This window comes from Papaver somniferum, chromosome 3 (assembly GCF_003573695.1).
Source record: "Papaver somniferum cultivar HN1 chromosome 3, ASM357369v1, whole genome shotgun sequence".
Classification (NCBI taxonomy): Eukaryota; Viridiplantae; Streptophyta; class Magnoliopsida; order Ranunculales; family Papaveraceae; genus Papaver; species Papaver somniferum.
Window position 1 is genome coordinate 97,346,575 of NC_039360.1, and position 24,188 is coordinate 97,370,762.

Consider the following 24,188-nt stretch of genomic DNA (forward strand, 5'->3'; position numbering starts at 1 on the left):
AGTTCAGAACCGTAAGGGAGATGGTGACCGGCCAGTGTCGGTGAAAGATAGTGAAGGTTTTAGGTAAATGTGGGACCATTTTTGTTGTTTTATTTTGAAAACCAAATTTGGCTCAGGGTTTACAGGCTGGATTGATAGGATAGACGTAACCATCACCCTCTTTCCTTATCTTCTTTCCCTTGATATTCGGTGATTTTGATTTTGTCGTTATTATCCAGCTCATCAGTTGCCGTGCGGCCGTTTCTTCTTTTTCTTATTGCTATCCAGCCTGGCTCTAGTCAAACAAACTCTCTCTATACATATCTCTTGTAATCATTATTGAATTTTCTCATCAAAAGGTTTTACCTGATCTGTATCAGATTTCAGTTACACGTTACCAAAACAATTAAAAAACCTACCATCACCCGTCAGATCTCCGAGTTTTTATTTGAAAAAAAGGAGAAAAAAAAAGATGGATAGATAGAGACGTGTGAATCAGCGGAGTGAAGAAATGACGCGTGTACAAATGACAGCTGTATTCGAATACACGCAACCGCTTGCCTGGAAAAGCGGTGATTCATTTATAACTCCTCCAATAATAACCGGTTATATATTTTTGCCGGTTCACCCGGTATCTTCATATCTATTTCTTCCCTTTATATACTCTTTGTATTTCTTTCTTCCTCCTCTTAACCGAGCCTCTGTAATTTCCATTTTTTCAGAATTAGGGTTTTTGAACCAGAGATGGCGTCTTCATCATGGTTTTCGAAAAGAGATAGTAATAGTAATCAGGATAGGATAAAAGGGCCATGGAGTCCAGAAGAAGATGAATCATTAACGAAACTAGTTCAGAAACATGGACCAAGGAATTGGTCGTTGATAAGTAAATCAATACCAGGGAGATCAGGTAAATCATGTAGATTAAGATGGTGTAATCAATTATCACCACAGGTTGAACACAGAGCTTTTACTTCTGAAGAAGATGATACTATTATCAGAGCTCATGCTAAGTTTGGAAATAAATGGGCAACAATTGCTCGATTGTTATCCGGTAGAACTGATAACGCTATAAAAAATCATTGGAATTCTACATTGAAGAGGAAATGTTCTTCTATGTTGGATGATGGAAGTGGTAGTGAGGGTGGTGGCGGTGGTTGTAATGAAGAGCCGCCATTGAAAAGATCAGTAAGTCTTGATGCTGCTCAGCCTAATTTCTCAGGTGGAGGGATATTTTTTAATAATGATAATAATCCTGGTAGTCCTTGTGGATCTGATTTGAGCGATTCTAGTCTTCCTCCTGCTACTCTGTTATCTTCTTCGCATATTTTTCGACCTGTCGCGCGAGCTGGTGCAGGTGTAGTTTCTCCGATGCAAACGACATCGAATTCGATCTCTTCAGCAATGAATGATCCACCAACTTCACTGAGTTTATCGCTTCCTGGGTCTGATTCTTCTTGTGACGGTTTTAATCATATTTCTGGTTCTACTCTTAGTAGAATGAATGGTTCTGATTCTTCAAATGATGGTTTTAATCATGTTAAGGTGAACCCTACTAATCAACAGCTACAAATTGTTATCCCATCACCACCACCAGCACCACAAGTTCAATTGCAGCAGAGCACTACTCCTCTGCCACCACCAACACCAACACAAGTCCAGCCGAATCAGTTTACAGATATGAGATCATCATTAGTAAGAAATCAAGATATCGAGAAACCATTTCCTCATTTCAATTCTGAGTTTTTATCTGTAATGCAAGAAATGATTAAGAAAGAAGTGAGAAGTTATATGTCCGGATTAGAACAGAGTGGTGGATTTTGTTTCCAAGGTGGTGATGGAGGGATAAGAAATGTTGGGGTTAAAAGAATTGGTGTTAGCAAAATTGAGTAGGAAGAGAAGAATCAAATTTGAAGAACAAAAACACAGTGAAAAGAGAAGAGGACATTTGGAGAAGAAACATTTTGATTTTTTTTTTTGTAATATACATAAAAGAAAAATTTAGCTAGGTTTTATCAAGATAAAGAAGTTAGTTTTAGAGTCATTTTAAGATGAAATCATCATCTTCCTTGAGCAAATGACAAGCTTAACAATGTTAAAGCTGCTTCCTTTTTAAAAAATCACTGTTTGACAAAATTCAAAATATTGAGAACCATTTTACTTGGAGGTTTCAGGGTTCAGGGCTGAAAATTCTAAAAACATGTCCCTCGAGCTTACTTAACAATTTTGCTGAAGCAGATACAGGACTTTGAAATGGAATTGTGATGCTCGAAATCTCATAGTTTAGACCGAGGATGGGCTGATTGGTAAAGAAATTGGGAGATATCTTCTAAAACAACAACGATTTTTTTGGGACCATGTTTTTTTGGATCATGGTTTTATTTTGGATAAAGACATTAGAAGTAAATCTAGGTCATTTCTTATCTAGATATTTATATTAATACCTACATAACCCTCCTAATTAATTTTGGGTGATGATTAATTAGTGTTAATAATAGTTAGTGTAATGAGTGAGATGATTAAGTTAAAGATAATTATTGAGATTAAAAAATCAGATGGTTTTTTTTAAAGAAGTAGAATTATTGAGAGAGTAAAGTTAGAGAAGATGAAGAAGGAAAACATGAAAAATGAAGGATTTTACCAACCACAACCGGAGGAAGGGTATTTGGGTACCCAGGTAGGCTTCAAACTTAGATAATGTTGGTTGAATTGCTCCAAACTTTCAAAAAAAATGAAATTTTTTATGTAGATTTGAGCCAGTTCGGTTACCATATGTCAAGAACATGTAACCGAACACACCTGAAAGTGTAGTTCGGTTACGTTTTCCAAACACGCAGGTTACCGAACTCGCTCGTTAATGGAGGTTTTGGTCGTACAGTGTAATGTTCGGTTACCTAGGATAAAATGGTAGGTAACCGAACTTTGAACTTAACAATTTATTTGGGTACATCTTGTGTGTTCGGTTAGTTCGCAAACTTCAACGCAACCAAGTTCCCAACCGAACTGCAGGTTAAAAGTAACCTAGTGTTAGAAGTTCGGTTGGTTCGCAAACTTCAACACATTTTGCGAATCAACCGAATTGGGCTTATATATGCATATATGCAATTAGGCAAACGTTCGGTTACTACGAAATTTATTTCTTGGCGAATTAGGTAGAGTTCGGTTACGAAGTTTCAAAGGTAGAGTTCGGTTACAAAGAAAACTTAACATTTTTGCGAATGAACCGAACTTGTGGACTTCTCATTATTTTCGGAAACTAAAGTTCGGTGATATCCTTATTTTGCGAAGGAACCGAGCTTATGGACTTTGTGTTGTTCTAATACAAGGAGTTCGGTTAAAAGTATTTTTTTGCGAATCAAACGAACTCTGAGTTCGGTTAATAAAAAATTAATTCTTGATAACCGAACTTTTCTCTTAAAAAAAACCTCAATTAAACCTCTCTGCAACTTCCATTTTCAACTCATTTTAATGATTACTTCTCATTTATTCAACCAAAAACGAATGACAAGTAATGGGTTTGTGAGAATATCTTTGTTAATGTTTTAAATTAAGCTATATATATAGTGGTGGTGGTGGTTGGTGGTGGTGGTAATCGGAGGTGGTGGTGGTAATCAGTGATTGGTGGTGGTGATAATCGAAGGTAGTGGTGGTGGTAATCGGCGGTGGTGGGCGGTGGTGGTGGTGGTAATCGGTGGTTGGTGGTGGTGATAATCGGAGGTGGTGGTGGTGGTAATCGACGATGGTGGGAGGTGGTGGTGGTTATATATATATATATGTGTGGTTATTGGGTTGGTTTTAAATTAAATTAGGTTAAGGGTAGGTTAGTCATTTCAATGCTTTAGGACACCCCTAATAACTATAGGGTAGGTGGCCTAATAGGACCATGTGATGAGTGCCAAATATTGTATATATTTATCCCTTTTTGTTGGCATTTAACTCATCTTTTGCGCATTAATTCTACATTTTATCCCATATTCTGTATTTTCATTGTTTTCAAGAATAAATAATTTTCTTAATTAATTTTGCATTTTTAGGTACTAAATAAATCCTGGTTATCTCACGGAGCGAAAAGAGCAAAGGAACGGCAAAGACTCTCGATAGGAGGAAGCGAAGATTGATGTTTGCAAGAGCCGGATCAATTAGAAGTGGGATTGAAGAGGAAGAATTGTTCTTAAAGAAGATATGGGCTTGGTATACCCAAGGCCCAAAACCCTTACCCAAATCCATTTCCATTATACATACCCATTTCCACGAGAGCCGTCAGATTGGATCCATCTCATCATCCGACGGTCGCCTCATCATTGTGCATCAAACTCCGAAGATCCTGTCAAACACTATAATACCTAACTCCATCTGAAGCCGTCAGTTTTGTTGTATCTCATAATCCAACAATCGTGAAAACCCTCTTTATCGTAGCCGTTCGATTCAATCTATATGGGATCGTCCAACGGATTTTCATCGCCGTACATCAACTCTTGAGGTCTCCGCCTCACACCATAGCAACACATACCCTATTCCCAACCAAACAACCCCTAATCCTAATCCCATCGATCTCTTCCTTCTCATCTTCCCAAAACCAGTTTCTCTCTTCCCCATCGCCTGCAACTCCACTGCCATCACCAGACCTCGAGTTCCACCACCACCACAAACACCCGACAACACCACCATCTCCATCACCCGACAACAAAACCCATCATCCTATTTCACCCATTTCATTAACCCTACCCACTGTTAGGGTTTTGACATGAGAGAACTAGGTTGATGGGAACTGAATTCGTAGCAGAGGAGCAGAAGAAAGCATGGGTCATCGACAAGAAGGACAAGGAACAACAAACAAGGAAATTTGGTGAGTGATTTTGAAAATCGAAAAAACCCTAATTTCAATTTAGGGTTTCGAAAATTTAGGGTTTGTTGTAAACTATAAATATGGATGTTGTTGCCACTGTTAAAACTTGTTCTTGGGTTATCCTAGTTCCCCCTAAGTGGGTTAATTTCACTGTTTAATTTTAATGTTAATGTCTACTGTTAGTACTTGTCCTGTTTAGTGATAGGTTAGTATCATGTTCTAATTTAGTTTCTGAGGCAGAGATGAAACCCCTGATGAATGAAATTCCCTTGTGTGTTTACTTCTCCTCAATGAAAGTTTAATGATAAGCATGCCTTAATTTCTGAATTTTGCCAATTTGCTTTCACCTTGTATGTCAAGCATCCTAGGTAGTTTGGTTAACTCTTTGTCAAAATTCAAAGCTCTGTGTAAACTGTTATAGCTCAATCTGTGATTACTTGTGCTTTAGACAGACAAGTAATGCTAGGGAATTGACATGTTAGCTGAAATTGAGTCATCACAGTGGTTAGTGATTGTTTCACACATTCAAAGTGGTTTGAGGCTAGAACCTCTATAGCCATTTGATGAAAAAGAGGATAAGTTTATCAAACTAGGGAATTAGATGCATCTAGGTGGTGGAATTGAAGCCTTAGTTTCTGTCACTCATCCACAACTGTCCATTGTTTCTTTTGTTGTATTTTTTTTGTTTACTATCTTTGCTTCTTTACTTCTTTACTGTTTTCATGATCAATTCACTCCATTTTGTTGTTTCCTTAACTTATGTTGCTCCTTCACTCACTGTTTAGTAGTGCTCAAAACACCACAAACAACTCTCACAGCCCACTGTTCACTTTCACAACCTCAGTCCATAACCCACAAATCATCTCATCCATTGTCCAAGATCCCACAGCTCATTATTTTTATGTCCATTAAGACCACTGCTACTTACAAACCCAACAAAGCCCAGTTAGCTAGCAAGATTAAGAAAAAAATAGCAAATTTGCCCACCTTGTCCCTGCGGATCGACCCGTATTTGCACCACACTACTTTCCGACACTGTGCACTTGCAGTAGAATTTTTAGGACTACATTTCTAGCCCCAACAAGTTTTTGGCGCCGCTGCCGGGGACTCGGTTGCGGCGCAATTGCTCTTTCTTTCTTTTGGGTTGTTACTGAACTCTGCTTGCTGTAACTCCTATGCTTGCTTGCTGATTTTGCTTGTTGTAACTCCTGTTGAGTTGCTGCCCTGCCTGCACTGAACTGAACCACCTGGTGCTGCTGGTGCTCTTGTGCTGCTGTGGTGCTCCTGCTGGTGCCAGGCCAAGAATCCTGTGAGCTTCTGCACCTGTTGCTGCTGATCTGCTCCTGCTGCAAAGCCCTGAGCTGGTGAGCCTGCTGAAGTTGCTGTCAAGCTTAACAATTTGAACCAAAGCCCAACTGGGCTGTAAACTGCAGAGGTGAACCAAAGCCCAACTGGGCCTCAGAAAAGCCAAAGCTTAGGATGATCCAAAGCCCAACTGGGCTTTTGCAACCTAACTGAGCAGCTGGGCTGTGCTTAAGCAAGTAAGCCTAAACCCATTAAGAGAACCCAACCTGTGGGCTTCCATTTTTAATTGTGGGCTTGTAATATTAAAGCCAATTTTTGGGCTTTTTATTTTCTGTTGGGTTTGTAATTAATTTTTGTGGGCTTGTTTGTTTAATTTGTGGGCTTGTATTTAATTTTTGTGAGCTTGTTTAATTTGGACTGGTATTTTGTATTCTGGGTTTTTAAACCCAGCTGAGCTTGTAACCGATTGTGGGCTTGTTTCCACTCAAGAGTGGACCTCGAAACCAAAGTTTTAAAACAAACGTCGGGCCTTAACCAACTGGGCCAAATTAAACTTTCAAAATTAAAACTTAGTGTTTCGTGGGCCGCAGCCTTCCTCCCATTCCATTAGAGGACCAACAGTGGGCTTGCTCCCAATTTCAAAAACCAAAAATTTCTCCCATAAAAACCAAAGTTTTCCAAATGTTTCCCTAAAAAACCAAAATTTTTCTTTTTCCCATCAAAGCCAAATGTCTCCCGACAAAACCAAATTTTTCCCAAAAAGTCCAAGCCCATTAAAAACCAAATTTTCTTGTAGATAATGTGTTAGTTAAATTTCCTTTTGTATATATTTTGTGCTCATCCATTGTGACTCCGAATATGTTGGAGTTTTGCCTTGGATAACGGAGTTTTAATTCTGCTTTCGCCGAAATCGGGTATTCTCTCTCCTTTTACTCTACTCAGCATGTCCCTTTCCATATGTTGCATTTTAATTCTTTCCATATTTTGAAACATTGAGGACAATGTTTAGTTTAGGTTTGGGGGTGAAAAGTAGATACTTTGATAATATGCCATAATTGAAAACAAAACTCCATCTTTTTGAAAAAAATTGAAAAATTCCAAAAAAATTAAAAAATGAAAAATCATAAAAAATGGAGCTCATTTACCTTGAAATGTTGACTCTTGTGCAAATATGTATTTTTATTAGGAGTCTTAGTCTAGATATTTAGGCACCCTGATTCTAGCACAATTCACATAGTGATAAGAAATTTGCACGCGCACGATCTACCAATACATGTATGGCCTCGATCTTCAAGGTGTTTGATAGGAAGTTACGATTGCCAATCACTTTAGAATACTGAACGAAACTTGACTAGCTTGTTCTTTGGTTGGTTGGGATAGAAGATGGAGGTTACATTAAGAAAAACAACCATCGAATTTAACTGGGTGCATCAAAAAGGGCTACCTCTTGCAAAGTGTCATGTAATCTTTTGTTTCCTTTTGTATATATATCAAAAGTGTTTCCTTATTCAAAAAAAAAAAAAAAAAAAAAAAAAAAAAAAAAAAAAAAAAAAAAAAAAAAAAAAAAAAAAAAAAAAAAAAAAAAAAAAAAAAAAAAAAAAAAAAAAAAAAAAAAAAAAAAAAAAAAAAAAAAAAATCAAGTATTTATCAATTCCATCATCTCTTGTTCCAAAAATAAAAAGAGAGTAGTCAATGTAAATAAGAGTCATGTAAATAGTCATCTTTTGTTGTTTCATTGTAATAAGCAAGGAGGGTGTATGCCATTGATGTACAACGCGAGTAATTGTGAAATACCTCCAACTCATTCACAATTCTCGTAAAGTCCGGACAGCTAGCTAGATTTCGACCTCGGTTCTTAGCCTGAGAAACTATCTCTTGGTGATTAGTAGTCATGACTTCAGATCTTTCTTTACACATGTGTAGATACACTTTACACTCTTATCACATGTCCTTATTTGTTATCAGTGCTAGGATTGTGCCTTTGATAGCTAGATTGACATCTCCATTTTGTTGTGAGCTTAAACTGTTTTGCACATGTCACGTTTGATGGAATATGAGCTTATATTTTGTCCTTAGGTTTTGTAGGCACACCTCTGGTAAACCTTCACGAGACTTCAACTCGTCCACTAGGGACACTTAGTGGTTTAAAAGGCTTAGTGCATACGCTAAATGCATTCGAGAGACCAGCGACAGTGGTATAGTTAGGATTTCCTTAGTTTTGTTTTACTTGAGGACAAGTAAAATTCAGGTTTGGGGGTATTTGATGAGTGCCAAATATTGTATATATTTATCCCTTTTTGTTGGCATTTAACTCATCTTTTGCGCATTAATTCTACATTTTATCCCATATTCTGTATTTTCATTGTTTTCAAGAATAAATATTTTTATTAATTAATTTTGCATTTTTAGGTACCAAATAAAGCCTGGTTAACTCACGGAGCAAAAAGAGCAAAGAAACGGCAAAGGCTCCCCGCAGAAAGGCATCGAAGAATGATGTTCGCAAGAGCCGGATCAACTAGAGGTGGGCTTGAAGAGGAAGAAATTACTCTTAAGAGAAGAAGTGGGCTAAGAAAAATTAAGGCCCAAGCTCAAATTCTAAACCTAAGTCCAAGACCAAGCCCAAAAGCCCGCCTCAGCTCTCATCCGTCCGATCTGATCCATCATCTACGCATCCTACGGTTTCGTATTCGTTGGACATCAAACTTGCTGCTCTCGACACATACTACAGCACCTAACTCCATCTGGATCCATCAGTTTTGTTGTGCTACACAATCCAACGGTCAGTCAGAGCACGTTCTATCGTAGTCGTTCGATTCAGCCCAGTCGTGACGAACCATCATCATCCACTCGCTGCGCATCAACTTCAGATGATTCCGCTCAACACCGTATCATCAAATATCCCATCACCTAGCACCAAAGCCTATACTACCACCCAAACACCCCCTTCTTCCCAAAACTCGATCTCATCTTCCTCCACCCGACCATTTCCAGAACCACCATCTCCTGCAACCCTCTGCAACTCCACCAGACCTCGAGCTCCACCACCACCACAAACACCCGACAACACCACCATCTCCATCAACCGACAACAAAACCCATCATCCTATTTCACCCATTTCATTAACCCTACCCACTGTTAGGGTTCTGACATGAGAGAACTAGGTTGATGGGAACTGAATTCGTAGCAGAGGAGCAGAAGAAAGCATGGGTCATCGACAAGAAGGACAAGGAACAACAAACAAGGAAATTTGGTGAGTGATTTTGAAAATCGAAAAAACCCTAATTTCAAATTTAGGGTTTCTTAAATTTGGGGATTTTTTGTAAACTATAAAAGGGAAGTGTTAGGGATGTAAAAACTGTTCTTGGACTAGCCAAGTTTCCACCCAATTTGGGTTAGCTTAATTTCAATGTAAATTGCACTGTTAGTTTTTGGATGCTCCTGTTAGTACTTGTCCTGTTTAGTGAGAGGTTATTATCATGTTCTAATTTAGTTTCTGAGGCAGAGATGAAACCCCTGATGAATGGAATCCCCTTGTGTGTTTACTTCTCCTCAATGAAAGTTTAATGCTAAGCATGCCTTAATTTCTGAATTTTGCCAAGTTGCTTTCACCTTGTATGTCAGGCATCCTAGGTAGTTTGGTTAACTCTTTGTCAAAATTCAAAGCTCTGTGTAAACTGTTATAGCTCAATCTGTGATTACTTGTGCTTTAGACAGACAAGTAATGCTAGGGAATTGACATGTTAGCTGAAATTGAGTCATCACAGTGGTTAGTGATTGTTTCACACATTCAAAGTGGTTTGAGGCTAGAACCTCTATAGCCATTTGATGAAAAAGAGGATAAGTTTATCAAACTAGGGAATTAGATGCATCTAGGTGGTGGAATTGAAGCCTTAGTTTCTGTCACTCATCCACAACTGTCCATTGTTTCTTTTGTTGTATTGTTTTTGTTTACTATCTTTGCTTCTTTACTTCTTTACTGTTTTCATGATCAATTCACTCCATTTTGTTGTTTCCTTAACTTATGTTGCTCCTTCACTCACTGTTTAGTAGTGCTCAAAACACCACAAACAACTCTCACAGCCCACTGTTCACTTTCACAACCTCAGTCCATAACCCACAAATCATCTCATCCATTGTCCAAGATCCCACAGCTCATTATTTTTATGTCCATTAAGACCACTGCTACTTACAAACCCAACAAAGCCCAGTTAGCTAGCAAGATTAAGAAAAAAATAGCAAATTTGCCCACCTTGTCCCTGCGGATCGACCCGTATTTGCACCACACTACTTTCCGACACCGTGCACTTGCGGTTATTTCCGTGACTCTTTTAGAGAGCCACCACCATGGTCTCCCAAAAAAACCATGGTCCCCAAAAAATCGTTCAAAAACAAAAGGAGATGGGCTATTGGATGTAAATCCAGCCAAAAGGAAGATCTTTTATAAGAATGATTTTTTAGGGACCATGGTTTTTTTGAGGGGACCATGGTTTAATTAGGCCACCTTCCCTGTAGTTATATGGGTGTCCTAAAGTGTTGAGATGACTAACCTATTTTTAACCTAATTTAATTTGAAAGCAACCTAATAACCACCTATATATAACCACCACCTCCTCCCACCACTACCGCCCACCACCGCCGATTATCACCACCACCACCGCCGATTATCACCACCACCAACCACTGATTACCACCACCTCCCACCACCGCTGATTACCACCACCACCACCACTGATTATCACCACCACCACCGCCCACCATCGCCGATTACCACCACTACCACCTCCGATTATAACCACCACCAACCACCGATTACCACCACCTCCGATTACCAACACCCCCAACCACCACCACCTATATATATATGGCTTAATTTAAAACATTAACAAAGTTATTCTCACGAACCCGTTACTTGTCATTCGTTTTTGGTTGAATAAATGAGAAGTAATCATCAAAATGAGTTGAAAATGGAAGTTGCAGAGAGGTTTAATGGTGGTTTTTTTTTTGTTTCAGAGAAAAGTTCGGTTACGTCGCAGAAAACAAGTCTCAGCCGAACTTTTAGTTCGGTTACGTCGCAAAACGTTCGGTTTCGTCGCAAAAAATTCGGTTATCACGAATTAATTTTTCTTAACCGAACTCAGAGTTCGGTTGATTCACAAAAAATACTTTTAACCGAACTCCTTGTATTAGAACAACACAAGTCCATAAGTTCGGTTCCTTCGCAAAATAAGGATATCACCGAACTTTAAGTTCGGTTGGTAGAGAAATTTGATATGTAACCGAACACACAAGATGTGCCCAAATGAACTGTTAAGTTCAAAGTTCGGTTACCTACCATTTTATACTAGGTAACCGAATATAGCACTGTAACTTTGGTTGTTTTTTTATCGGTGAGTTTGGTTAGACATACTTTTGGATAAAAGTTTGCGAACCAACCGAACTTCTAGACCCTAAAGTTCGGTTACATTGCGGGCAAACCGAACATTATACTGTACGGCCAAAACCTCCATTAACGAGCGAGTTCGGTAACCTGCGTGTTTGGAAAACGTAACTGAACTACACTTTCAGGTGTGTTCGGCTACATGTTCTTGACATATGGTAACCGAACTGGCCCAAATCTACATAAAATTTTTCATTTTTTTGAAAGTTTTGAGCAATTAAACCAATATTATCTAAGTTTGAAGCATACCTGATAACCCAAATGCTCTTCCTCCGGTGGTGGTTGGTAAAATCCATCGTTTTCATCTTGAGATTGAGTTTGGGGAAGAATACAATCACCATCTAAGAAATAACTCATATCCGGATCATTGTGAGGATTAACAAATACTCTAGGAGAGGAAGGAGATGAAAATTCAGATGTGCTATCATCAATTGAATCATCACTTGAATACTCAAGATTAGTGAACTCAAAAAAATATATTATTTTCCATGTTTTTCTTCTTCATCTTCTCTAACTTTACTCTCTCAATAATTCTACTTCTTTAGCTTAATCATTTCACTAATAATTTCACTAATCATTATCCAAAATTAATCAGGAGGATAGTTTAGGTATTAATATAAATATCTAGATAAGAGGTGACCTAGATTTACTTCTAAATGTCTTACTAAAAATAGAACCATGCTCTCCCCCAAAAAAAAACCATGGTCCCCAAAAAATCGTTCTTTTATAACAAAAGGATGGGCTAGAGGATGTAAATCTAATTGCCTGCCACATAAACATCGCATATTTTCCTTAAATTTTTCTTGGAGATATCTTTGAAAAGAACTAGCAAAATCCATGGAAATAGGAACAACACGTCCTCCGGCTAGAGATGCTCTAGTAAAACACAAATGGATATAATCAATTAGTTTACTTGGAACCAGAAAGGAACCCGTAATTGTAAAGAACTTGCGAACCAGTGGCCAAAAATTCTCTATATTGTAAAAATCATGTCCAATCGTGAGTTATAATGGATGGAGTTCATTACCGAACGACTAAACGAATCTTAAAATGTACTACCTCCCTCCGTCCCTAATCTGATGACCTAGTTAAAATTTACTAGTAAATTTAAAAATAATTTATTTCTCAAATTATACAACGGATTTTCGTAAACTTTGTATCATCGGACATCATTTTAAAACACCTATCTAATGAATATAAATATGGCTATCAAATTTTACATATTTCTTATAATAATATTAATCTATCCCTCCACTTATTTATGGTATAGGTCATCTAATTAGGGACGGAGGGAGTAATATGGTATGTGTAAATACCCAAATATTATTATAGGGTTATAAGGAGACTAATTCCAGTATACAATACAACCATCTAGAGAGCTCTAACTCTCTTGGGAGGATTCTCTCCTTTTATAGGAAAAGCCTGACATACAAATACCGTACACGTGTACCCTAATTCCTTTTCTAGTAAGTCTTTTATTATTAGTCGTACACATGTATTATTACAGCTGGGTTTATTTGGGCATTCGCCGGTTATCGTCTTTGGGGCAACCGCCTCTGGGGTAACCCACTCATACTGCATCGTCGTGCGTAATGACCCCGACCCTATCAATGGCGGCTTTGGCTTACACCCGAAGCCCCCATTGTCGTCTCCGTCTCTCGGTCAGAATCATGTGTTTACATTAGCCCCCTGACTGTATTGTCGAGGCTAGTAGTCTTGACGATCAGTCATTTCCCGTGCTCGAGACATTCCTCCTGAGGATCCCTTTTTCGTGGAGCCCCCTGTTAATTATGACCCCGGACTTCAACTTCGATTGAATGATGTTTGGGCCAGTAGATCTGTTAGAGCATAGCTCGGTCGACCTCGCATGCGTTGCTATCTCAAGCATGTTTGTCAATGTTAGTGATCAAAACTATGAGTCTTGATTTCTAGCCTACATAGCTAAGTCTCGGACTAGGATAGAAAAGTGTAGTTGAGCTCAAGGACTTCATGGCGATTCATCATACAACGACGAAGATCTATACAAGGGAACTTCATCAACAAAAATCTATGTGGAGACTTGAACTTATCTATCTCTCAAAAGTCTATCTCTTCTATCTCCTACTTCTTATGAGACAAAAGTCGTATGCTATATATACTGGATCATACACATTTGACATTTCGAGCCGAGTATATCTCGCCTATCTATATCTCGAAATCATGTGTTAGTAAAGTGTTTCGCTTTGATCAAGTTTATCTTCACCTAGTGAAGAAAGTCATGAAAAGTTTCAATTACTTTGAGAATTGCTCGGACGTGAAACGGTCTGTGAATAACGGTTATAAAACGTCCTCTGAGAATGTCTCAATGATTGGAATGGGAGTTTAGATTATATAACCATGTATTCCTTAATCTGAAGTTTTCGAACTTTGTTGATTGAGAGAAACCGGAGGAATTGGCTTAGCCAAGTCCGCGAACTGACGGAAGTTCTCGTACCTAGAATTTCTGCTGGGATTTTCCAAAAACTCGTTTGCGTGTTAGTCCGCGAACTGGCGAAAGTATCTTTGCCGAGATTTTCTGCTGAGTTTGGAAAACTCCGCCGGTTATCTTAAGTCCGCGAACTTGTTTGTGAGCTTAAGTGGTTATGATCTAAAGATGTGCTCTGAACATGAAACTTAAATTACTAAGGAATGTTTTATGCAAACCGTGGCTATAAAGTTCATGAGCCGATTCAATCAAATCGAATCATCTTTATTTCAATTGTGTCTTGTGTAGTTACATAAGATCTCATAGCAACTGAACAACTCTTTAACTAGTTCATTTGAGTCAATTGAACTAGTTATGGTGAAGAAGAACAAGGTTAATATGAAATACTCATATGGTTAACCTTTTGGGTTACTATGTTGAATCAACATACACATACACGTTTGGGCATGGTTTTCGCAAACCCAGTAAACGTCTACCCAAATGTGTGTGACAAACTAAGTTTTCGATCTAACGGTTGAGAAATATTAGCTTGAATCTAAATCAGGTTTTCATCTAACGGTGAATATGGATTGCTTTGTAACTAAGGCAAAACCCTGATTTGAAGGCTATATAAAGGAGACATCTAGCATTGTGCAAAACTAATCCCCATACGTCTGTGTGATACTAGTGCGCTCTCTAGAGTCGATTATCCTTTAACCTTTGGTTTTCTTCTCTAAAACCAGGTTAACGACTTAAAGACTTCATTGGGATTGTGAAGCCAGAATGATACTACTTTTATCATAGTTGTGTGATCTGCTCTTGCATCTTCTATCGTACGAGTACAATCGATTGATTGGATTGAGATCGTGAGAGTTCTCCGATAGGCAAGATAAAGAAGTCAAAAACATCTTCGTCTCACAGTTTGTGATTCCTCGACAAACCGCCTGTGTAGTCAGGAAGGATTGTAGAGAGGTGATTGATTAATCTAGGTTGTTCCTCGGGAATATAAGACCGGATTATCAATTGGTTCCTGTTCACCTTGATTTCATATCTTAAGACGGAATAAAATCTAGGGTTTATCTGTGGGAGACAAGTTTATCCTTTGATAGACTTTTCTATGTGAGACAGATTTGTTTATTATCAAGTCTGCGATTTTGGGTTGCAGCAACTCTTGGTTGTGGGTGAGATCAGCTAAGGGAATCAAGTGCGTAGTATCTTGCTGGGATCAGAGGCGTAGGAGTACAACTGTACCTTAGATCGGTGGGAGACTGATTGGGTTTCAACTATAGTCCAGTCCGAAGTTAGCTTGGAGTAGGCTAGTGTCTGTAGCGGCTTAATACAGTGTGTATTCAATCTGGACTAGGTCTCGGGATTTTTCTGCATTTGCGGTTTCCTCGTTAACAAAACTTCTGGTGTCTGTGTTATTTCTTTTCCGCTTTATATTTTATATAATTGAAATAATACAGGTTGTGCGTTCGTGATCATCAATTGGAAATCCAACCTTTGGTTGTTGATTGATATTGATTGATCCTTGGACATTGGTCTTTGGTATCGTCCAAGTTATTCCTTGTATTTGATAAAGACTCACTATTTTTTTTAGCTTGAGTAAAAATCAAATCAAGAGAGAGATATTAATTCCTTGAGATACTTTTATCTAGATTGAGTCTGACTGTCTAGTTGATTCTCTAGCAAAGTATTTCGGAGTTAGTCCATACAAATTGCTAAGCGAAATATTGGGTGGTGTTGTTAGACCCCCGATTTTTCAATTGGTATCATAGCAGACAAACACGTTTAAGACCTAACAAGTCTGTGTTTGTGGTGATCTGACTCTATGGACAGAGGTGTTATCTGTATTAACGTACCACCAGTCTTCGGTGGCTCCAATTACTTATGGTGGAAAATTGATATGCGAGCTTTTCTTCAATCGCGTGATTTTCATTCATGGGTATATGTGGTTAATGGCAATGATGCTCCCGTTGTGGCGGTCGGTGATGTAAACATTCCCAAACCTATTGGTGAATATACCGCTGTTGAGATAACTGTTGCAAAGCAAAATTCTGACCGTTTGAATGTTATCATACATGCCATTACCCCAAATCTTCAGCATCATGTGACAAACTGCACTAGATCTAACACTAGTACAAACCTTCACATAGGCCACGTTTTTTAGTGTACAGTCCAGCCACGTTTCAGGTTATTTGTGTGGCTATTGGTCATCAGTATAACTATAGCCACATTTTGTTTTACCATGTAGCCATAGTGCACCATTTAGTCATGGGTTTATTCCTAAACCCATCAACTGTATCCATAGGGTATCGTTTGGTCATGGTTTTCAGTTTAATCCAATCACATGTAGCCATAGATGCGTATATGGCCACATTAAATAATTTTGTATGTGTCAAAAGTGTCGGATGACAATAGACACACCTTTTAGACTGTGACGGAAAGAGGATTTATTTAGCCACATTGGTTTGTTTATGTGTCCATAATATCTGGTTTATTAGACACGCATATACTAAGGAATTGACACATTATATCAAACATGACAAAAGATTGACATATGGTTACTCCATATTTTTTTTTGGGAGGATTATGATATGGCTACACGAAAAACAAATTGTGAACATAGCGTCGGATCCATTAGACACATGAGATTGAATTTTAACTTTTAAAGTACTAGCCATGGTTGTTACCGAGTCTTTTCTAGGCCAAATGCTCCTAGTATGCTTAATTTTCAAGCAACATATGCTAGGGTAATGTTTATGCATGTTCACTGCAATAAATAAACCTCAAGCTCTGGTGTATAGAAGGATACATTACAAGTGATTGTGGCTTCCAAGGTAATTGCAATACAGCGGGTGCAGCCGGGTGTTTTGTGAAAATAAAACATGTATAGTGGAGTTCTGTTGTGTTACTTTCTCCCAAAATTCCCGATATATAACCATGCCAAAATCCAAAATAGGAAACCATATCTTAAACTTTTCATACAAATCTAGAAGGGACTGCAAACGACAGGAGCCATCTGTGAGACCAACCAAACCTGTTTAACTTATCAATTCACAAAAGCTTTATATTTTTAGCCAATATATTTAATGAAAAAATTTAGATCTACAACCAATATTTTTTATTTACCTCTTTCCAAAAGAAAAAACAAAAATATTACATCAAATTGATTTTGGAGCCAGCCACTCCAAAACTACGATTGCAGTAGGAATGCATTTCTTTTGCTCTTTATATAACAAGACAAAACAATCCCATAATCAAATTCTTGATGTTTTAGATGCAGAGTTCGTGTCCTACAATTCGAGTGTCAAACTTATAGAGGCATCTGATGGCATAAAAATGACTTCGTCAAAGCTCAGGGACAATGTAGAGTGTTGAATAGCCACAACGAACCTGCAACAGGAAAATAGGGTTATGAGTTCAAAAAAAACAAGGAAGAAAGAACGAGGGCACAACAATTAATACCAGGTGTCAGCCCAACTCAACATAAATTGTGGTCAAGACTTCTTACAAAGAGGACTTTCACAAGATATGGGAAAAACCCTGTCAAGTATGGTATTCAAAACGGTTGAGGGTTAAATTGGAACAAGGAAAATGAGATTAAAATTCACTATTCTTCACAGGCTACACAATACAAACTCCTCACACAAGCAAGTGAACCGCTCCATGCAATTCACTTAGGAAAAAGCATCAGTCCGCCCCCAAATGCTTTCACCATAAAATTGAGAACCATAAGACCTTTAGCACCATCATTTTAAATGTTTTTTTTTGTGGTTAATGAACTGGAATTTCCATCATATATCTACAGGGTTACGAATCTAATTTGGGTACTTGGAATTCAATTTCACCATATGCTTTGAGTAATGTTATGAAGTGTATAAAAGATTTCTGAAATACAAGTACAACATGTAGTTATAGTGCATGTGCCCATAAATATATTCAAGCAATAGGACAAAAACATACCAACTCTCATTCTCTTGGATATCTATTTAAAAGTGACCAGAGTAGCAAGTTGTAAAGTACAGTAGTAGAAATTTCAATTGAAGTTCCATATGAGACACGGATAAAATGATGTTATTCATTTTACAAAGAATAAAGCACGCAAACATACAGAAAGCATGCTAAGGAACATGATTAAACATAAGTTCCATCTTTATCGTTCTTTCAATATCATGTCACTAACCGAATAACCACAGATTAAAGGAAATAAAGCGATGTACCTGCGGGAGTGTGTCATTTTGGCTTGCGTATAAGTAAACCTCGGCAGTCAGTTCGGAAGTAATCATTTCGGGATTCTTTACCCAAGTCTTGTGGATCTACAGATGGCAAGATATTATCATTCGCAGAAAAGATTACTGTACTGAATTCTTCATCGTTGCCATCGTCATCTCTATAATTTTTGGGAGGTGTCACAAAAACAATAGACTTTTTCTTATCTAACTGGTCTTTGACATAAAATACCTGCTTAGCTTGTGAGGCTAAAATAAAAGGATCATTTTTGTATCCCAACATAGTAAGGTCAACAATCTTGTAGCCAAGAGCATCTCTTTTGACCCCACGTTTATTATCAACCCAATTGCACTTGAACAGATGAACTTTTCTTTCACAGTAATCTAACTCCCATATCTCTTGCAAGACACCATAATAAGAGGCTTTACCATATGTAACATCATCATCTCTAGATATGTGCATGTCATTTGCTGCAACGCTAACCCCACTATTCTGGTGAATTCTACCATCACGGGATCTTGTGCGGAATAGATATCCATTGATGCGATATACAGTGTATTTCGTTACCTCGTAGTGCGGGCCGTGTGATATCCATCTTAAGTTCTCTGAGATACTTTCTCTTTCGTCTGCCAACTCTTTTTCAACCTGAAATTCATTATTAGGATGAACCTTGAGTTTAAAGGAATATAACACATCAAACAAGACACTTTTTCTATGACCTATTACCTCATTTTTTAACCAAGCGCCAAAAGTGTTAGAGTGCTCTTTCTCTAGCCATGCTCGCTTTTTAGTAGAATAGTTAGTTTCCAAATATAGCTTGTGTCGGCTGGTATGTACAATAACCAAATGTTATTATACTTTGTACAAAAAAAAAACAGGAAAAAAACAGGAAAAAAAAAACAAATTAATACTTACTCTATGTAAGGCTCAATTTCAGGCGTGTTCTGCATTACATAGAAATGTGCTTGTCTCAACTGTTCAGGGGTAACTATACACGGCTCTTCAGCTGATAACGGTTCTCCCTCCTGAGATGTATTATACCTATCTAGTGGAATACCAATTGTCCTGATGCTTTTATGGTACTCACAATATATCTCAATCGTCTCTTCTGCAACATTCTCTTCGGCAATGCATCCACAAGGTTGATTCTTGTTTCGCACATGCCCCTTTATAACCTTCATACACCTTTCGAAAGGATACATCCATCGAAAGCAAACCGGACCGCATAACTTCACTTCCCTGGTAAGATGTACAGTTAAATGAATCATGATGTCAAAGAAGGATGGAAGAAAATACTTCTCTAGTAAGCATAACGTCACACAGAGATCCTCTTGCAATTTATCTAGCTCTTCCACCATGATTTCTTTGGCAGATATTGATCTGAAAAAGAAACAAAACCTGATAATAGCATATCTCACAGGTGTAGGCATAATTGATCGAATAGCGACGGGCAAAAATTGTTGCATAAGCATATGGTAATCATGTGATTTGAGTCCGATCAGCTTACGCTCTTTTAGGTTCACAAGGGTGGAAAAATCCGAACAATACCCTTCTGGAACTCTTAACTCGAATAGTGTCTCCAAGAATATGTCTTTTTCTTCCGTAGTTAATGTATAACATGCTGCGGGAAGTATCGTTCCTTTGTCATCTGTCTTAGGGTGTAACTCCGATTTTAACCCCAAACGCACCAAATCCTTTCTGGCGTTTAATCCATCTTTTGTATTCCCGTTGTGCAGCAACGTTCCAACAAGACTTTGTCCCACATTCTTTTCGACATGCATGAAATCAATACAATGTTGGACATCATTATAGCGCCAATATCTAAGTAGTCGCTGCCATATGTTGTACTTGCTCCAGTAAGTGGTTTCCCTACCTTCCTCTTCCTCACCTGACCTATCGACTTCTTTTGATATTTTTCTGATGCGCTCAATTTTCGTTTTTCCGATGCGCTTCATCTTTCCACCTTTTCCAGGTGTAGCCTGCACGTCTTCCCCTTGAGTATTCGTCCCCTTCTTTCCCCATGAATTCTTTATACATTTTACCTCCTCATATATTTCTTCCCCGGTCATTGGTTCTGGAGCAGTCTCCCACTCTTGTTTTCCGCCAAATGCCCCCTTCTTCCTTCTGAACTGATGCTCATAGGGTAAAAACCTTCTATAACCAACATAAACATTCTTGTTTGAGTCATGAAGCCTAATACTGTGCGTTTTTTTACGACACACCACACAACCATGATATCCAGCGTAGCGACAACCACATAGTGTACCAAGAGCAGGATAATCGTTTATCGTCCACAAAACAACTGCACGTAGAGTAAACATTTCTTGGGCATATGCATCCCATGTTCTCTTTCCCTTCTCAAATAAGAATTGAAAATCTTTAACAAGAGGTTCTAAAAAGACATCGATGTTGTTTCCTGGCGCACCATCTATAAGTAACGACAACATGATGAACTTTCTCTTCATACACAGCCCCGGTGGAAGGTTGTAAATCACAACCAAAACTGGACATACACTGTGATGTTTGGTGCCTGTGTTTACATCAACTCCATCAGCCGAAACAGCTAACCGCAGATTTCTTGGATCATCTTTAATTTCTGGGAAATTGTTATCTATCTCTCTCCAAGCATGTGAGTCTGCCGGATGACGTAAAACACCGTCTTTGTTTCTAGTGGTATCGTGCCATATCAAATCTTTTGCTGTGTGCTTCGATTGAAACAGCCGCTGAAATCTTGGGATGATGTCGAAGTACCACAATACCTTTGCTGGAACATTCTCGTAAACTTTACCATCCCTGTCAACTTTCCATCTGGGTGCTTTACAAGTAGGACACACTTTTTCATCCTTGTACTCATTCCAATAAAGAATGCAGTTGTTGATACATGCATGTATCTTTGTGTACCCTGAACCCATTGATTTCAATATTTTTTTTGCCTGATATGTACTCCTCGCCATTAAATTACCTTCTTTGGGAAGCATGTCCTTTAACAAGGGTAACAATTCATTAAAAAACATGTCTGATGCACCGTGCTTACTCTTCAACTTAAACAACTGCACAATTGCAGACAACTTTGTGAAGTTGGGACATCCTTCGTATAAGGGCTTTTCAGCATTTTCAAGTAACTTTTTAAACTTTATAGGGTCATCTGCGAACTCTTCTGCAGCCTGCATCATATCTATAGTGTCTGGAGCATCAGTGGGAGTTCCCATTCCAAAATCTTCGTCTGGAGCATCAGTGGGAGTTCCCATTTCAAATTCAGCGTGCATACCATTGTTGACGTTAACTGGCTTACTACTAGTTATTGCCTCATCCTTTTCCCCATGCTTATTCCAAATAGTATACGTTTGATCGATTCCATTTACGAATAAATGATCTTCTACATCTCCAACGGAGCATGCACAGAGATTTAAACAATTTGTACACGGACACAACATAAGAAATTCATCATATGTCTCACCCTCCTCCTTGAGATGGTTGACAGCATACCGCAGAAACGCCGCAACTCCTTCTCTATAACGTTTCTTCGTTCTATCAGTACTCATCCAGGATTTATCCATTCTGAAACGCAAAGAGACCAGTAGATCCATCAGTTGCACTCCAATGAAAGCAAAAACTGATAAATCAATTCAGAAATACATACAAGTCTTGAAATTACCAATAAATTCAGCACCATTTGAAACATAAAAAATTTATATGGACAAACATGGTAATAACAGATGAAACATGCAATATGCAATTTCCCTCATACAAACCGATAATCATGCCACACAAACCCATAATCAGACATCCAGTATTAACTCAGGAAAATTGGTCTAGTACTTTCAGTAAATGGAGTCATTTCAAGTTTTGGAATAACACATACTGAAGGGTCTGTATGTCAGCCGCAGTTGGGAGATTTCGCGAGAATGAATTGCAGCAGCTCTAGGGTCAGTGTGTTTGTTAAATTAGAGTAAACACTGATCTGTGCTCTAATTGATTAACTTAGAAATCAAAATGTCATTTCAAATAAGTACTCTAATTGATTAACTTAGAAATATCAGATCATAAGTAGTATGTCCCTAGTTCTATAATTGACATAGTTGGCAACTTTTATATCTCTGGGAGCTCAAATCTTCTTCTTTAGACAGATGTGAAGTCACATCTGTCGAGAAAGAGCTCTAATGTTCATGAAGAATGATTGCACAATGACAATGAGAAAAAAAATATGAAGTACTTAACACTGGTGCATAGTACATCAAGGCTTGAAAAACATACCTATAAGTAACTTTGAGTCAGTTTTAGTGATTCTTTAAAAAAATGCCTTCCTTTTCTGGCTTTTCTCTCCTCGTCTCAAAGTGCTGATTTAGTAGAAATTAGATCCAGAAACAACAAATCCCAGGCAACTGTTGCAAAAAGTTAAGAATTTTATCATTGCAAATTTTCAAATTCTTCCAAAGGTCTTAACTGAAAATGCTCGAAACTGCACGATAGTATTATACATAAAGCAAATCACTAAATCTGTCTCTCATGGAACTGGAAACTCAATGCTTTCACTGAAGAATAATGACACCCCTGAAACAGATTGAAAACAAATACATGTACCTACAATACATCACCCATTTAGCTACAGATTCAAAAACAAATAGGATAACATCGACCATTTAGTTTTATGAAACATCACCAGATTGAATGAAACATCACCCATTCAGCTACAATACATCACCCATTTAGCTACCCATTTTACTAGTCCCTCTAATAGGATAACATCACCAGATAAGTTCTATGAAACATGCTCACAGATTCAACATGATGTACTGAACAACAAAGCAGTAGTGAGCACAGATTCTATATGTTGCAGGAAAAATAATAGACACAAACTTTAGTGCAGCGAAAAAGAATTTTAGTGCACAAACTTCAGACACAAACTTTACTCAACAGATTCTATATGTTGCAGGAGTTAACAACATTTCAGGCAAACATGGGGTATATCATTCAAGACAGAGCATGAAAAGTTCAGAGGTTTAACTAAATTACAATGAGGTTACAGTTCAACAAGCTATCATGATAATTATCAGAGATAATAACTTTAAGGTTTGAGAATGATACCTCCAGTATAAACTGGGTTTAGGCACTACCACAGATTGTGATGCTCCTTCTTACCCCCTCCTTGGTTTGTATTTCAGCCTCACAAGTACCTGGTTGCTCAAAAGAGATTGTCAGGACTAACAAATTCAGAGAGCATCAATGTTGACTAACATCAAGGGAACCAGATGAAGCTAACACAGAGTGCAATGGGTTACAACAAAATTCAAAAAGTAACATAGTAACACTTATTACTACGCAAAAATCATCTAGTATAATGAGAATTTCAGCAATCTAAGAATGAATGCTACAACATACCTAAGATGGGAGTAAATCAGACTGATTTTAGGGTTGAATCTATAGATATTCTAAAACATCAAGGGGCAATAATCCCGCCCAAAAGTTATTTCTTTTGATTTCAACCCCAAAATAAAAAGGTTAGGGTTCAAATAAAAAAATAATTGACTGGGATTATTACCGCTAGATGTTCTCAATATTCTTGATTTCATCAGATTTTCATCCTATGGAGGTGCAGAAATATTTCCAAAATTGAAGACTAAATCTTCCCTGAAAATCCCCTTATTTTCTGCCAGAATATCAGTTGGAGAATTTTTTTCCTTAAGATAGAGAGATATGGATGAAGTGATTTAGAGATTTTAGGGATGAACTGATAGGCGTACATGCCTGTTTGAGAAGATACCCATTTTACATTGTTAACATCAAAACCGAGCATGTGTTTGTCTTTTTTTTTTAATAGGGTTTACCGACACAAGTAAAGAAAATGCAAAAAAAATTTGTTAAATTAGTTTGTGAATATAGTTAATTTATCAAAAAAAAAAAGTAAAGTTAAATTATTCCCCACACAAATTTAATTAAAATTAAATTA

General features: G+C 37.9%; 2 protein-coding genes across 2 annotated transcripts; one reads left to right on the forward strand and one right to left on the reverse strand.

Annotated features, from left to right (window-relative positions):
• The first annotated feature begins 611 nt into the window (after positions 1–611).
• Positions 612–2,175, forward strand: LOC113356916 (transcription factor MYB44-like). The gene has a single exon (XM_026600153.1). The coding sequence runs from the start codon at positions 724–726 to the stop codon at positions 1,867–1,869; it is 1,146 nt and encodes a 381-aa protein (XP_026455938.1). The 5' UTR covers positions 612–723; the 3' UTR covers positions 1,870–2,175.
• Positions 2,176–18,244: 16,069 nt separating this feature from the next.
• LOC113359775 lies at positions 18,245–21,828 on the reverse strand. The gene is made up of 7 exons (XM_026603355.1): positions 20,755–21,828; positions 20,284–20,595; positions 19,790–20,007; positions 19,538–19,621; positions 19,157–19,480; positions 18,968–19,067; positions 18,245–18,886 (listed from the first exon to the last, which is right to left on the reverse strand). Exons 1-7 carry the CDS (start codon positions 21,826–21,828, stop codon positions 18,245–18,247), a joined length of 2,754 nt encoding a protein of 917 aa, XP_026459140.1.
• Positions 21,829–24,188: the final 2,360 nt, after the last annotated feature.

What these genes read in the sequence shown, in the direction of transcription:
- LOC113356916 (XM_026600153.1), top strand. Translation starts at nt 724, where the DNA reads ATGGCGTCTTCATCATGGTTTTCGAAAAGAGATAGTAATAGTAATCAG.
- LOC113359775 (XM_026603355.1), bottom strand. Translation starts at nt 21,828, where the DNA reads ATGGATCTACTGGTCTCTTTGCGTTTCAGAATGGATAAATCCTGGATG. An exon ending in ACGTTATGCTTACTAGAGAA is followed by an intron (nt 19,481 to 19,537) that starts GTATTTTCTTCC and finishes ACATCTTACCAG; the next exon opens with GGAAGTGAAGTTATGCGGTC. An exon ending in GAAATTGAGCCTTACATAGA is followed by an intron (nt 19,068 to 19,156) that starts GTAAGTATTAAT and finishes TGTACATACCAG; the next exon opens with CCGACACAAGCTATATTTGG.